At 39.7% G+C, this 16,180-nt stretch overlaps 1 protein-coding gene across 2 annotated transcripts in view; it reads left to right on the top strand.

The window, feature by feature from the left end:
* CPLX1 (complexin 1) overlaps positions 1–16,180 on the top strand; it is a 199,807-nt gene that overhangs the window by 97,063 nt on the left and 86,564 nt on the right. The window contains exon 4 of one of the 2 annotated variants that reach the window (XM_012577356.5): positions 5,904–10,316. Coding sequence (XP_012432810.1) covers positions 5,904–6,101 — 198 coding nt within the window. The 3' untranslated portion in view covers positions 6,102–10,316. 2 annotated transcript variants of the gene reach the window in all.

The following is a 16,180-nucleotide window of genomic DNA, read 5'->3' as shown; positions in this document are numbered from 1 at the left end:
GCCCTGCTGCTGGACCAAATGGTGGCCACTGTGGTGTTTCACCCCAGAGACACTTTTGGCTAGCTGGATGTTGCAGCTGGGCACATGGAGACAAGTCAAGGATGGAGCTTCCCTTGCAGAGGGTCGCTCCTCAGGTTTCCCTCTGCTGGAGAAGGTTTCAAGGCTATGGTGAAGGAAGGAGTCGGTTCTGCTGGAGGGTTTAATCCAGAGCTTTTATTCTGGCCTGCAGGCCTCTGAATATGAATGAAACAGAGCTGTTATTGTATATCCTGTAACATTTTTAGGAAGCAAGATAAGGAATAAGCATTTAAATCTCTTAGTAGCTTTTCAAACCCTAGCTAGTAAATATCATAGTAATTCCAAAGATGGCTGTATCTGCCACAGCTGCTTAGACATAGTTTCAGCACTGCTCTACCTGCAGCTGTGCAAAAGCACTGCAAAGTTCAATTCCTGGAAGAGAGATGTAACTGATTTATTAAAAAAATATGGATATTGATCTAGTATCGATATCTAACTGTGACGGACAAAAACTCTCTAACAGTTTAAAGTTAGAAAGTGTATGTTTATTCGACGCCGGGCAGCGTGCGGGATAGCTCCCAAATACACACCGCACCTTTCAGGTGATTACAGAGTCTTTTTATCCATACAAGTATTAAATACACAAAATACAAATACATATTCATCATTTTAGTACATCCCAATCCCCGCTTCGTATGCTAATTACTCCAAAAGCTATTAAGCATGCGTAGTTTGTCCCTTGAAATGGGCCGGTGGTCCCTTTTATGGGGAGGGGTCCCAAAATGAGGAAGTAAATGAAGTCTTCGTTCTGACCTTTCTACTTTTTTAATGCAAGTATGACAAATGAACTCTTGGTAGAACTCCCATTCCTTGTCTTCAATTGGTTTCAGAACAGAGGAGGCCCACAATTGTCTTATGTTCCTAAAAGCTATTTGTCAATTTCTATATTCTTCATTATAAACCCAGCTAACTAAACATTGTGCTGACAAGCAATCAATTATTAGTTAACTACTAACTCCTAACTTCATCAAGGCTTACTCATTTATTATTATTATTTTAATTAACTTTAGTAAGGCTTATTTCTAACTAAAATCTTAGCTCTTCAAAATCTCTAAATGCCTTAAAGTTTACATTTCATTACCACTACAATTCACATGCCAACCTTTTCCCAGAAGACAAAGCTCAGTGTTATGTGATAGACAGTATTATTTCACACAATATTATTTCATATGCAGTAATATTTGGACTAAGGTCCAGTTTCAAGCTCTCAGAGCACCTTGGAGGGAAGAGTTTTTTCCTGACTTTCCTCTTGTCCTACCATATAGTCTTCAAGTAGTCTTTGTATTGAAGCGATATATGGAATAAATAAATAGACTCCACAACCTGGGGTAGTTATGAAGTGGGTATGTATATCAGCACCTGGCACAAGTGAGATAGCTCTCCAAAAAACTTGTGCCCTGAGCCTTGGTCTGACCCACATTTTATTCACAAATGTGTTCTATATGTAGTACATTACACAACTTTTCTATGCATATTCAACCCCTGGCCCCACCTGTCCTCACCTCTCATGCTAAATAGGTCCACGCCGTTCTGGGCACGTGTGGTTTGTTGTGGTGGTCTTGTGGGGGACTCTGGTGGTCTTTTGAGGCTGAAGATCGTGGTCTTCCTCATGATTGAACTTTTGAACTTTTCGTCTGTGCGTGCGCCTTTGGTCCTTTGGTGCTTATCTGAGTACATCTGTCAGTCTTGATGGACTTGGAGACAGGGAAGATTCTTTATCTGGGTTCTTCGCATCCTCAGTCCTCTCCACTATTGTTCTTTATGCAAGAATCTTCAGAAGTTTTCATTTTCCTATGTGTTTTGTGTGAAGGCTGAAGTTTCTTAAGTAAAAGGTTAAAATTCAACACATGATTTTACAAGCTAAAATTTAAATGCTTAATTCATTTTGTTAACTCAAGTGAATTCCAAAAAATGTCTATTTCAGTATCCCCCCTCCTTTTTTTCAGTTCTTCAGCTTTTTCAGATAAATTGCTTGTTTCTCAGTGGGCAGTTCCAAATCTCATCCAAGGATAACCACTCCCTTGCATGTTGATTTCTGCTGTCTTCCTGCAGTCAGTTCCACTCCTGACCCAAAGACTTCTGCAAGTCTCTTAACTAGGATATTACTATTTATTCATTCCATGGCCTAGATATTTTCTAGATAAACATGTTAATTTTTAGTAGAAGCTGCTGGCTTAAGAAATGGTATCTGTATTTATAATAGATGAACATTTTGGGCTACAGATCCCATTGACTCAACAGCCCTCTACTCCCTGACAATCTTGCTGTTGTTAGATCACATTTCCAGAATGTTTCCAGTTCATGCAACTACTTTGCTTTGTAAAAAACTGTAGGCATGTGAAAAACGCCAATCACTTGGTTTTTAAAATTTTAAAAGTTTAATAATAATAAATTGGTTACAAAAATAATAATACAATTAGAGTAATAAAGTTTAGAGTTAGGACAATTACAAGACAATGAAAAGCAAAGAATTACGGACGTCCGGATGCTCTCGGACACTAAGTCAGGAAAAGCGTGTTTTGTGAACAAAGGAATAACCTTAAACCAAGACACTCATTGCATATTCATACATCCTTCATGGTTATGCATACATTCTATTCTAAACAAGAAACTCTGTTGTATGTGAACTGTTTCCTTTAATCCCCATGGCGTCTTTGAGTCTGAGCAAGGCCTGAAGAAATTAGCTTCTTCTGATAAGAAGCCATAAATTCCTCTCCTTTGGAAGACTGAGGTGTTCCTCAAAGCGAGTATCTCATTCCTAAAAAGAAAACTCCCCCCAACATACACAGTCTCTATTATAACATTATGTTGTAACCTAAAACTACACTTAACACAATACGTAAGACAATTAATACAGCATAACTTTCTACCATTACACATATAATATTCATTGTAATATTTGCAAAAAGCCAATCATAAATATGCATTTTTCACAGGCATAAGGAAGAAAAGAGACGGGGAGGAGGTTGATGTTGTGTGTTAGTCTGGTCTTTTCCTGACATGCAGTCAGTGAGTGTGGGCTAAGCCAAGGGCCTGGGTATTTTTTCCCTGATCTTTCCAGCTGTTGACTGAGGATTCCAGGTTGACAGCATTTCTCTAACATCACCCATTGACAACAATCCCCATGTGGCCACAGGGTAATAACTTTAGGAGTGGCAAGAGGGTACACATACTAAAAATATTTCAGTATCTTCCTGGGTTAGGTCCATAATTCTGCATATAATAGAAGATGTGAATATGTGACTGAAGGCCAAGCAGGTAATGATAAAACTTTTGATATTAAAAATTTTGTAGGGTTGAACTTTGAGTAAAAATGAAACTATTCTCATCCCTTAAATTTTTTGGAAGTAATTAAATATTTCCTATCCTCAGGAAAACCAGAGTACCAGGAAGATTATTTTTAGTCATGTTTTTAAAAATAATTTGTTGACTTCAAACAAATGATTTCATGTGAAGACACTTCTTTAAATTTTTTCTTATATTAAGACTTTAATTTCTATAATTTTATCTCCCCTGAAACAATTTCAAACCTAAAGTATGTAATTTTTTTCACCTATGAATGTTCACAGCTTACATTTTTGTTAATGCAAAGCATTACAAAATACTACCAAATTTAAATTATAATACTGGATTCTACTAATTGGTTGGTTTTGTTCCACTCACTCCTTCCTCTGAACTGAATGTTTGTTCAGCAAGTTCCTAAGCTAGAGGAGAAACACATCTTGAGCTGATACTTGTTTTGAGATGGAGGATTTGAAAGCATGCAGGATACGTGTGTGTTACTATGATTTTTGGTGTCTCCACTACTGTTCCCCTCTAGCTGGGGAAGGAAGGCACAATCTGTGTATAAATCACACTGGGAATCACCTGAAGACATCTACCTGTGGCCTGAGAGGGAGGATGGGGCAGACTGGCTACAACCTATCAGTGCATGTCATTCCATCTGCGTGGTAGCTGGTCCTGTGTTGAATCCCCTTTGTACTGTACAGCTCTGTAACTATAAGCTGGTCAAATTCTTTCTTTGTCTCACATCTGAATGGAGATTTCATTTGTCTTTCATATCTTTCCCATGAAATCAGGTGTGACCAGCGCCCAGGAGGTACAAAAATTATAAGACAAAAGTCCTTAATGAAAATTTTGTAATGAGAGAATTGATTTAGAGAGTTAAGAGTGTCTTGAAGCCGCTGCTTTCTACTTCGCAGGTTGTCATCTTAAATATAAATAACAATGGAGAAAGGAATCAAAAATTATACCTTTGCCCAGAAATATTTAGGAGGAAAAGTCACACCCAACAGCCCTCTGAAATCAAAAAGTCATGAATGCAGCAGTGCAAGTTTGGTTTTACTGGTTAACAATTTGTTCTAATTTTAGAAGTAGAAAAAATGAAAAGAAAAAATAATGAAAATAGCATCTAATTAATGTCTATTCAGCAGTAAGATTTTATTGGTACTTGAAAATACTGAGTGCATGGTACCAGCTTAATTCTTTGGTGTTTTTGAAATCATATTCAGTTTTCTTTTCAATGTTGTTTTCAAGCGTATTAATGCAACATGGATTGTAAGCAATTGTGCAGGTGCTTGTGAGGTGACTGGTGGCTGAGGAGCTGCTAGTGAGCAGCCATTAAGGTAGCTTTTCACAAGGTGAAAAGACTAAGGAGAAGAATAATGCTGCCAGACAGGGAGCTGTGAGCTTAGGGGCTGCAAGCATCCTTGAAAGGTACAGCTGGCCTCTTTGAAGCACGGCTGGGCAATGGATCTCAATAAAACAGAGCAGGTCTCTGAACAACCTGATCTAGCTGAAAATGTTCCTTCTCACTGCTTGGACTGAATGGCCTTGAAATTCACCTCCCAGCCTGACTCATTCTATGATTTGATAATACAGAGGATAGCTTGCAGATAGACTTTTTGCTCTAGATTTGCATGTGGCAGTTTGAGTTGATTTTTTTTTTTTTTCTTATGTATCACCTTAATCTCTGAAGCAGTGCAAACACTCATGGAAAAAGCAGCATGTGCATATGTTTAGCCTTGTATTAAATCTAGCCTCTTGAATGTAATGTAATAAAATAAGATTCTGGCTACTCATGTACTCTGGTTACTCATGTAATGTCTTAGTGGCATGCTGCCAATTCTTAGTGGAAGTAGCAAATTTCAAGGTTTGAACTCACAGGGTTCAGAGTGTTTCTCTTCAAATAATATGAGTTAGCTGATTTTCTCACAGAGATCTTTCTGTCCCACGTGTACAAAGAGAACATGAATGAATGTAATAGGATGTGTCCCACATGAGAATATCTAAAACTGTTGTCTTCACTGCTGTCCTGTCTGTCCTGACCTGTTTGCTTTTTTTTTGTTGGTATCTAATTTTTCCCTGAAGTTTTGCCACATCTATAACCTATAAAATGCTGCAGGTGGACTTTAGAAATCATTGTGAATAATGGACCTGGGCATCAGACTTGTTAACAGAAAAGAGAAGGATCAACATCAGTAGAATGCTGCTCTAACTCTTCACTAACACAAAGCTTATATTCTCTTTACTAGTGACCCTTGGCTGAAATGTCTCAGTTTCTCCCCTGTGCTTGCTTCTGAGGGATCTCAGCATCTTGCGATGCTTCTTGCTAAAACTGTCGATTCAGTGGGCTATACCTAGTGCAGGGTTGTTAGTATGGATATTTAGTGTCTGTGTAAAAGAACAAAGTGAGAATATGTGATGTTCTTACTGCAGAATATGAGGCACCACATGCAAGGGCCGGCTTCATCAGCCGTTCTGTTCAGCAGGGTGTGTTATTTCTCATATTATGATTCAGACGATGTGTTATCTCTCCCCTGCAGTATGGGATAAAGAAGAAGGAAGAAAAGGAAGCAGAGGCCCAGGCTGCAATGGAAGCTAATGCTGAAGGGAGTCTGACACGCCCAAAGAAGGCGATCCCTCCTGGCTGTGGGGATGAGGAGGAGGAAGAAGAAGAGAGCATCCTAGACACAGTCATCAAATACTTACCAGGGCCCCTGCAGGACATGTTCAAGAAGTAACAGCTGCAGACTGTTAGATGGGCATAAACAGTACTGCAAAGGATTTCTCTTTTGCCCAATGGGGATTTACAATCTTGCCATTCATCCCGCAGTCCTCCCCACCTCTGCCCTCAATTGCTCACTAGGAGTCCCTTCGCTTCCCATTCCCTCCCAACTGCCTCTCTCCCTTTCCTCCACCCCAAGACTCATCCATTCCTTAATTTTGTACATAGTCACATCCAGTAGATGCCTCTGAATGGATGTAAAGATTAAAAAGCTGCAGACTACACAACTTTTATTATAAGCCATAGTACTATGTATGTTAAATAAGGCAACTGCACATCAAGCATAGGAAAGGAACAATCTCATTTCCATCCAATGCAAGAAGGAGTGTTCACTTAGTATCAACAGTGGCCTCTTTAATTTTTTAAAATGATCTTATTTTTATTATTGATAATAGTTAGTCATTATTATAATGTTCCTATTGATTGGGTCACATTAGCCATTTTTTTGTTGAGCACATCTGCTCTCAGAAGGGATATCTCAGTTGTCCCATGGAAGCAGAGATTTTCTGTTTTAATTCCATCTGTGACATAAATAAAAGATCGTTTGGAAAGTAAATCATGCATGACTTACACAGCTGACATCACTCAGAATTGTGGAAGAAGTGAGTCATCTGCCCTCAAATGCTGTAGAAGTTAAATGCCTCAGAATCTAAGCAAGAGTCATGTTACTTTGGGAATTAGCCATACATTTACCTTGAATGAGCAAATTGGTCAGGCACTTGCCATACAGAGAGCTGAAACCATAGAAGAGTGCACAGTGCTCTGGTAGAGGACCTCCCCAACCCCTCTGAAGCCAATGACAAATGTATTTGCTGCTCTGTTTAACCAATCTTCCTCTTTCTGCCATTTTCAACCATCCCCTTTCCAGCAGTGCTTGCGGGTTGGACGTTTGGGTTCCAGCACATTGTTGTGGCTGTGTCCTGCCCACCCTTTCCTGCAGTGTATGAGAGTGTGTGGTGGTCTGAATGTTAGTCATGGCAGATCCATAAATATCCATGTTGTTTATTGTGCTAAATTACTGCATTGCCTTGGGGAGGTCACTTATTTTATGCCCCACTGAGATTGTGCACCTGTAAAATGTAGGTTTCAGTCTCTACCTACTATAAAGGCATAAAGTGAGGATGCTTCTTAGTGCTGTGCAGGAGCTAATTAATAATTACAGAAGTGTGTGGTATCCCTTGATGCTAGCAGGGTGGGAGAAGATTGATTTTTTTCTCACCATTATATTTGTGGCCTTTTGCAGACGCAGGTACAGAGGTCACCTCAAAAAAACACTTCAATGTATCTTCTTTTCACCTGTTCAATGCAACTGAGTTGAGGCAAACATCTTAATATGATCATAAATAAGATATTTTAAAAGACATTTATCACTTTTCCAGATAAACAGAAGAAATCCATACCATGGTTAAGGAATTGAGCATGAGAGATCTGTACCTTCCAGTAGCATCTGTTGTAATAGGAAAAGAGTATTTTGAGAGAGAATAAATATAGTATACCCTCTCTGCACAATTTTTATTGAGGTGTTATAGTCCTCACTTCTTCTCAAATAATTTCAAATATAACTTTTTATTGAATCCTTGAAGAGGATTGGCTGATATACAAGTCAGAACATGGTGATAAAGATGCAACTCGTTTCTGGCTGGATCTATGAAAAAGACTTGTTTGTTCAAGTACAAGCTGCCAAGGACTATCCAGAAGGCAGGTTTTACTCATTTGGATAATGTCAGTGAGACTTTTTTCTGCCTAACTTTCATTTAAAGCAAGATGACTGCTTCCCTCCTGAGACTTTCAATAAACCCAAAACACTCTATGAATCAGTACAGCATGGCAGTGTTGAACAATTTACCATTTTCTAGGAAGAGTGTTCTACTCAGCCCATGCTAATTCAGCAACTAGTAATTTGAGGCTGTTTAAGTAAATCTCGCAAAATTGGAAACTCTCTTTCTGTCACAGGGGCAGCAGCTTATTTTGATGCTCTACTACAGAGTACCAAATATCCCCAAAAGCTACAAGGCAGAGCCTGGTTCTTCGTTTCAGCCACTCATTGGTCACTATCTCCTATCCTACATCACTGACATAGAAACATCAATACTTTTGAAATGCCTTGATTAATCTCTGTGGCACTCATCCTTTAATACATAAGTAAAACCAGCAGAAGTGTACCTGTGCTAAAATGAACACGTCCATTCATATATTCCCCTGGCCTTGTGCTGGAGAACTCTGCAAACAAACAAATCAGAAGATAAGCTTATTCCACTTTAGTCTGGCTTTTCTCTACCACTTGCTTCCTGACCTTTCCCTAGCACCAGTTACTGATTCCTTTCTTCATCCAACCAAAGACTGTTCTGATATAAAATCAGAATTTTCTGCCTAGCATTCTCCTTGCAGAATGGTAGTGCTGATTGTTTTCACAGTCTCTCTGACAGCTTGATGTGCGTGTTTGTGCACACATCTGTGGAAGGTGAGGAAATTGGAGAAGATGGGGAGAAGAGAGAGAGAAAGGAAGACTTTGGTACCATTTTAGATAATTGTGTCGCAGCAGCTTGCTGGTATTGAATGACTGGTCTAAGTCAGGATCTTGTGTAGACTGTACTAAAATTTCTTAGGCAGGTAGTGCTATCACTGGGCTCAGAACACTAAAAATACTGCCCTTGTGAGCTGAACTCCTGAGCTGTGTGAACATCTGGATTTAACCCCTGAAGAGAGCCATAGGATCACTATACTGAGTCTGGTAGGCCTCATTCCAGGTTCACAAAACAAGAGAGAAAGAGGAGGTGATTTAATAAATAGTGTTTACTGAGTCTGTTTCATTGTGGGGGCTTCCAGCTCAGCCATTTAATCACTTCTGTGTCTCAACTAGCCGCACCTTCACCAGCCCTTCCTCCACTGACAGTGGAGAGTTCATCCAGGCATGCGCTGGTGGCTCCCATTTCCCTTTTCTTGCCATAAAAAACATGACAGACGATCTGCCACAGGTATCGGATAGGTTTTGCTTGGTTTTGCCTCACATAACTCTGGCATGTTGCATGAGAGTGGATCTCTCCTCAAGTCATTCCACGGTCCTGAAGTGCCTAAGCCATGTGGAACCGACTCAAGAGCAAGGCACTCTTCCTTCTCTTCTACCCATCTATTTCCCTTCCCACTCAGAGCTGGTAACAAGGGACACTGACACCTTTGACTCATGTGTGGAAGTCAGAAGCGTTGTCACACACTTTTCCCCTTGGCACTCAAGCAGGTGATGAAGCACTTAAACAAGAGACCAAAGAGAAGCATGGTTCATTGTTTGGATTCTGACTATCTTTTTGTCTTTCATGACATTGTTTTATTTGCATCACTGGTCTGTTCAATCTCAGGTAAATGAGGTATTTTAGTTTTATAACTAGTTTTTATTTACACAGAAAGGTTGTTGGCTAGACACTGCAGTCATTTTCCCTCACAACTCCAAGACCTTACAGGTTAGTAAAAAAACAGTCTAAGGGCCTTCTCATTTGGAGGGTAAATGATTTAGTTTGCCATTGACCTTGTGAACTCACATTTATATGTAGAGAAAGCCATATGAAATCAGACTGCAATATTAATTATCAATGCTACTCTTGTGTTTAAAATGAATAAAACAAAATATAAGATCATGTGCTTAATCACTTTGGAGTTCCTCTGTCTATGTTTCTAGTACCATACATGGCTTAGATCCCTCCCAGCCTCTCTCCTGCATCAAGAAAGACCATACCAGTGCTGCTGAATACATCTTTTTGCCAAGCTTTTTGTGCTAGAACAAGCATTGTTAGAAATTAGCTGTTGTGATCTAAATGTAACGTCTTCTGTATCTGAAAGTTGTCTGTATTTGTTCTGAATATATGTTATCAAGATAAGTGTTTCTTCATGCACTGAGTTAGTAAAATGTTTCAGTACTGTCATTAAAAAAACTGCCTGTTTCTCTCTTTCATACACACAGAACAAAATCTAACTTAGTCATGCATTTTCTAGTAGAAATGCTCCCCAGCTTTCTTTCGGATGCATGCAGTACTTGAGGATGATTTAAAGTAGAGACATTGTGAATGTGATTTTAATTTGTTATTTTCCTGGTATTTTTTCCTGCATGATGTGGGTAAATGGTATGATGTTCTTTTAAAATGGAATCACAGCCAATAAAAAACCCCAGTGATTTCATAAATTGTTTGCAATGCTTTCCTGTGAAATTCCTATCAGGCTACATTTGGAAATCGAAGCATGGTTTTGAATGGCAAGTTCCACACAGCTAAGCCTCATTTTACTTGCTCAGGCACAAATCATTAGCTGTTATATTCAGCATTTAAGTGTTGCATCACTTTAGAAAAAGATATTGCCATACATTTCATAGGAAAACCCAATACCCTTTTACCTACCCTTCCCTAGGACCATTGTTTGATCATTCCGTTTTTTTTGGGTGTTTTACTAACAGAAGCAGCCAAAGGACTGTAATGGAGAATCAGCCCATTTTATTTACATGCCAGACAACCTACTCAGAATTAGAGCCCAACACTGCTAAAACTAACACATGCTAATGCTGCTGCAGACTGAGAGTTCAAGGGCAGGCTCCCACATACTCCATGTTCCAGGCAAGGTCTGTGTTTGAGGAAGATAACAGGGCAAGAAAATACTTTTCACTGGTTTCCCCAAGAAAAAGGCAGTTCAAGGGAACCAGAACTATCATATCAGACAACTTCTGGGGACAAGAGCCAAATACTGAAGAATGAAAGCAGGTGATATTGACAGGTTTCATTTTGCAATGGAGGTAAATTATTCTTTTTAAAAGGTTTTTGCTTTCTTATTAAAAAAAAAAAAAAGATAAAAGAAAGGTTAAATTAAATCCCAGTGGTTACACTGGTGCAATCTACCTTTTTCCATTTTAAAAGTACATTTTTGTCAGGTAAAATCCTCTCTAGAGGAAAACAAAAAAAGTAATCCACAGGCACATTACAAGGACCTCTGGAGATAAAAATTACTCCAGTTATGAAGATGCATTAGTGATTTATTTCTCAGACACTGATCCTGGGATGAAATTACTAGCCCTACTGCAAGCTCCCTCTCTTCACTGACAGCAGTGGTGGCATGGACTACATACCTGGGGCAAATATTTAACTTCCAAATGAAAGTCTGGGTGGAAAGATACTCATCATGGTCCTGATTAAGTCAATTTTAATGTCTTAATTTCATTTTCTTCCTGAAGTCCCACAGATGATCTAGAGTCCATAAAGCTCTCTCTGAAAATGTGATTTAAATGAAGGCTACTGAACAATGTTGCATGATGCTGTTCTACATATTCACGTACCAGGTGGTTTGTGGCCACCACAAACATCCCCAGTTAAAAAATCCTGAGATTTTTATTTATTCTGTAACTAACACTCGCCTTGTCATTAAAAATCCAAAACACCCACCACCACCACCACCAAAAAACCCACCAAAAATCCCACATCAAGATTGTAACTGCACTGGGGGATTCCTTGTTGAAGATAACTCTGCCACATCCTGTCACCTGTGATTTTACAGACAGTTTGAGATAGGTAGTAAAAATATATCTGAAAAAGACAAATGGCCTTTACATGTGATGTCAAACACCCAAGCTTTGCTGAGCCCTTGGTATTGGGAAGCTGAATTCTGCTAGTGCTGTGAGATGGAAACAATTTTTTTATTTGAGATTTGCTTTTCTCAGAAAATCTATTTTTGTATGAGAGGGTCAGATATAACATTGTATTTGGGAACCTCGAGCTGCAGCAGCTGGGCATATTTTGAATTAGAGAAGGACTTATTTAAACCTGTGTGGTGAACATTTCAGCTGGGCTATGAGAGGCTTAGACCATCACAAACAACAACTGTCTGACTGAAAGTATAATTCATTTCTAATAAATTTTTAATAAAAAAATCCTTTAAATTTACAGATAATAGAACGTATCTTGCCAATTTGTCAGCTGCTGGTCATAAAAGTCAAACCCAAGGAAGGTCAGTCTGCACAAAAAGGGAGAACATGTACTGAAATGTAATTAAGGTATTCCTACTTCATATCCTGTTCCAATTTTCACTTTACTTTTGTTGAAAACAGCCGAAGTATGTGTACGATGATTTCTAATTTGTTTGTGTGTTCCATCATCCTGAAGCTGGTGTATGGCTGATATGGGACTATCAGTTTCATAGCTGGATAAACTGGGAATTTTCTGCATGTACAAACCCAATATCTAGCAGCTTGCTTTTAAATTATTGAAATTGAGACACATTTTCAGGTTTCCATACCTTGTCAAGACCTGAGCAGACACAAATCAGACATTCACCCCTCAGCCACAAAGAAACCTCTTTTTTGTGAAGACTGAGCATGACAGATCATAGCATCATGGAAGGAAAAGACTCTTGGGATTATCAGTGTAGCTCCACCACTATGCTTACCATTAAACCATGTCCTCGAGGGCCATATTGAAGTGTTTTTAGAATACTTCCAGGAATGGTGAATCCACCCACTACTTCCCTGCTCCGATCTGTTTCAATGTTCTACAACTCTTCCTGGGGGAAAAAAAATTAAAAAGAATATCCTAATATCTAGTCTAGACCTCCCTTGGGGCAACTAGAGATTATTTCCTCTCACCCTGTCACTTGCTACCTGGGGAAGAGACCCACCCCTACCTGGGTACCTCCTCCTTCCAGGCAGCTGTAGAGGGTTAGAAGGTCTCCCCTGAGTTTCCTTTTCTCCAGGCTGAGCAACCCCAGCTCCCTCAGCTGCTCCTCACAGGACTTGTGCTCCAGATCCTTCACCAGCTCCATTGCTCTTCTCTGGACGTGCTCATCTAGGTATCAGTGAAGAGGACCAGCCCCAAAACTGAACCCTGAGGAGCTCCATTTGTGAGTGGTCCCCAGCTGGATGTAACTCCATTCACCACCACTCTCTGGGCTTGGCCATCCTAAAAGTTTTTTACCAAGTGAACAGTGCACCATGGAAGCACCATTTCATCAGGAGAATGCTGTGGGAATCCCAGACTAAATATGAACATTTTAAAGTGAATGCACTTAGAAATCAATAGATGAGTAGAGATTGATTCTCTGAAAAAGTATCTTGCTACTGAAACTCATCTGGGACACTTGGGGACAAAACCCGTTATTGTCTCTTTCAAAGTAATATTTGAAGAAATTCCAACACATGTATTGCCAACTGACAATCAAGTTACAGATTGAAAGCCCTTATTATTTATATGATTACAAAAAAATAATTTGGTTTCACAGTGGTAAATGGAAATGAGATGCAAATGTTTGGAAATTTTTCACATTTTGTTATAGTATAGTGTTAGGAAACTCCTAATGATCTCATATTTTTACCTAAAAAATAAAATAATTCCTTTTCTGGTGGTATTGCAGCTTTTTAAGTATGGACATTAGCCAGACTAGCTTAATAGGCTCTGACAACGAGAGGAGAAAAAAAAAATGCCCACAACACATTTAAAATAATGGGCAAGCAGATGGTAATTGCTCATGGGTTTGGGATTTTTTCTTTTTTTGGTTAACTCAACAGAGCTCTGCACTACATTTGGAGGAGAAAAATGAAAGTAGAATATTAGTAGAATTTAGTGGAAATTTCCTAGGCAGACTCTACAAGTTATTTTATTTACTGTGGTTATGAAGGATAGCTGAGCATGAACACTAAAATCATGCACAAAAGCAGGTTGTGGAGATCCACCCTCGTGCAAAGCAAAAGGGGAGAGCACGACCCATTGTCAGCTCACTTGCCTGAGTAGGGGAAGCTAGAGTAACAGAGCTAATAATTTTCACCCGCTGATGAAGTGAGAGGAATGATACTGAACCATCTTTGAGCTGTTCCAGCAAGACAGATTGTCCTTTACATAAGCAGTCTTCTCTGAGGACTCTTGAAACAGATGTCAACAACATCGCAGGAATCTGTGTCAGAAAGACTCCTGGGAATCAAGAGATGCAGCAGATTAAAAAGATACCACTTACTAAACGTTGCTGCAGGTTATAACACCAAGAATATTAATTAAAGCAACCTAGCTGATAGTCAGATATTTAAATACATGTATTTTTAGACAGAAATTTATTTACCTGCTTTAAATTCTACTCCATACTTAAGTAGCAGAACACATGGAGTGCTCACTTAGAGAAGATTAGCAAACAGGGGAGACATAGTCAATTTAATACAATTAAATGTTCATGGATGGTAAATCTTACCTGTTGGTGACTTTTTTCTCCTCTGCATGAGCTGATCTAAGACTCTTTAAAGGTGACCTGAGAATGACCATCTTTCACTTAGAACTTCTTTATTTCTCAGGGACTACAAGTGTTTTCCACTCAAAAAAAGTCTTCAAGTCCTCATTTCCTCTTTTGAGTGCTGAAAGAAGACAGTCCTGCACAACCCAAGGAATTCAGCAGATGTTGTTGGTTGTTAAATGGTTGTTAAAGTAAGTCCCAGCAAAAGTAGAATGTTGACTTTTTCGTGAGTTCTTCTAAGTCAGGGCCAAGGATCTTCCAGGAAAAGCAAGAAGACAAAATTCCTGGCTTTTAAAATCATTTTTTTTTTTTTAGTCAAAGCAGATAAAGAATAAAACTCTAAAGGCTTTACATATTAGTAAATAACTTAAGAGATAATAAAGAGCAAAACTTTTGCCAAGACCCCTTCCTGCCTCCTTCCCATTAGTCGCTCTGAGTGAGGGTCCAAGAGAGGCTGTAGTCAGCATGGAAAACAATGCTTAGTACAGAAAAAAAGCCAAATTCATTGTGAGTGATGTTCCACAGTCCTGTGACTGGTCATGGTCACTGTCAGACAGGAAGCCTCCAGTGTCGAACAGTTCCCCGTGGAATCAGGCTGGGCTGCATCCAAGGTTTCAGATATCAGGTACTAGCTGTAGTTGGGACAGAGGCACAGCCCTGTCAGGAGCCCAGTGCCCAGCATATCTCCTGTGCCAGAGCATGATTGTCTGGTCAAGAAGCAGAAATGTGTGCGAGAGAGAGCATTACATGAAGAAAGTGGCTTACTGTGCTAAGTACACATCACATTTCTCCACTGATGACTATGAAAGATCTCTTAAGCCCCGACTGCCCTAGCTGGTAAATTCCCCGCTTGCTTCTTTCCAGAGTACACATATTTTGTGACTAAATAAAAGCAAAAGGTGTGAGGAAGGGCACAAACACACTAATAGTGATGTGGCATCTTATGGAAACAAGGAAAGGCTGCTGAGCAAGGCTCAGGGATCCTTGAAATGTTCTGGAGAGACAAGGCAAGGGTACATACGTCTCCTTTCTTCAGTTTGTGGGTCTCTGCACAGTGACTCTTGGCAGTACTCCTGTTTGCTGACAGTGAAGGACTTGCAGTTGCCAGGGAAAAGGTTTCATAAACCTGGGAAGCTTGGCTATGGAAATATTGGAAGAGCTTCATAGAGCTGCTTCATTGTCTTAACTGATCTCTCGTGTCAACTGATCTCTGCCAGAAAACACATTTGCCTTCCTTGCCTAGCAAAGAAAGCTGTTTCCTGCTCTGCCTTGTGATTGCAGAGAAACACACAGCTTACTCCACATCCCAAACCTACATATCACATAATTGGCTTTCCAAACCTCCCTCTTTTTTACCTGGAAAGAGAAAGGATGAGACATTTCCAGGTGGAAGCATTTTTGGCCAGCTCTGCCCTTGCATTAAATGACTCATATCTCCATTGCCATGTTTGCAGGATTCATTCCTTCTATGTCTGTCTGTTTATGTGGAGCTGGGACCTCTGCCCTCACTACCACCAGTTCACAAGATTAGTATCTTCTCTGTTCCCTTGTCATTTATGCCAGCCATGTCAGGCATGCTAGAAGGTTTTCCAGGCAGAAAAGAAGCTGGTGAGAATTATGTTTCAGGCAATGGAGCAGGCTGTACAGCCTGGCCTTCAACAGCATCTTGACAAGCTGATGTCCACATTTGTTCTGGGAGACCATCCCAGAAATTGCACACTGTGCCAGCAAGTTTCCCAGCTGTCACTGGAACACAGAAGGCCAGTGACAACACACAGCATCTTCATACTTTGCTTT

The sequence above is a fragment of the Taeniopygia guttata genome, chromosome Z, assembly GCF_048771995.1.
Source record: "Taeniopygia guttata chromosome Z, bTaeGut7.mat, whole genome shotgun sequence".
NCBI lineage: Eukaryota > Metazoa > Chordata > Aves > Passeriformes > Estrildidae > Taeniopygia > Taeniopygia guttata.
This window is presented reverse-complemented; position numbering and strand designations above follow the sequence as displayed.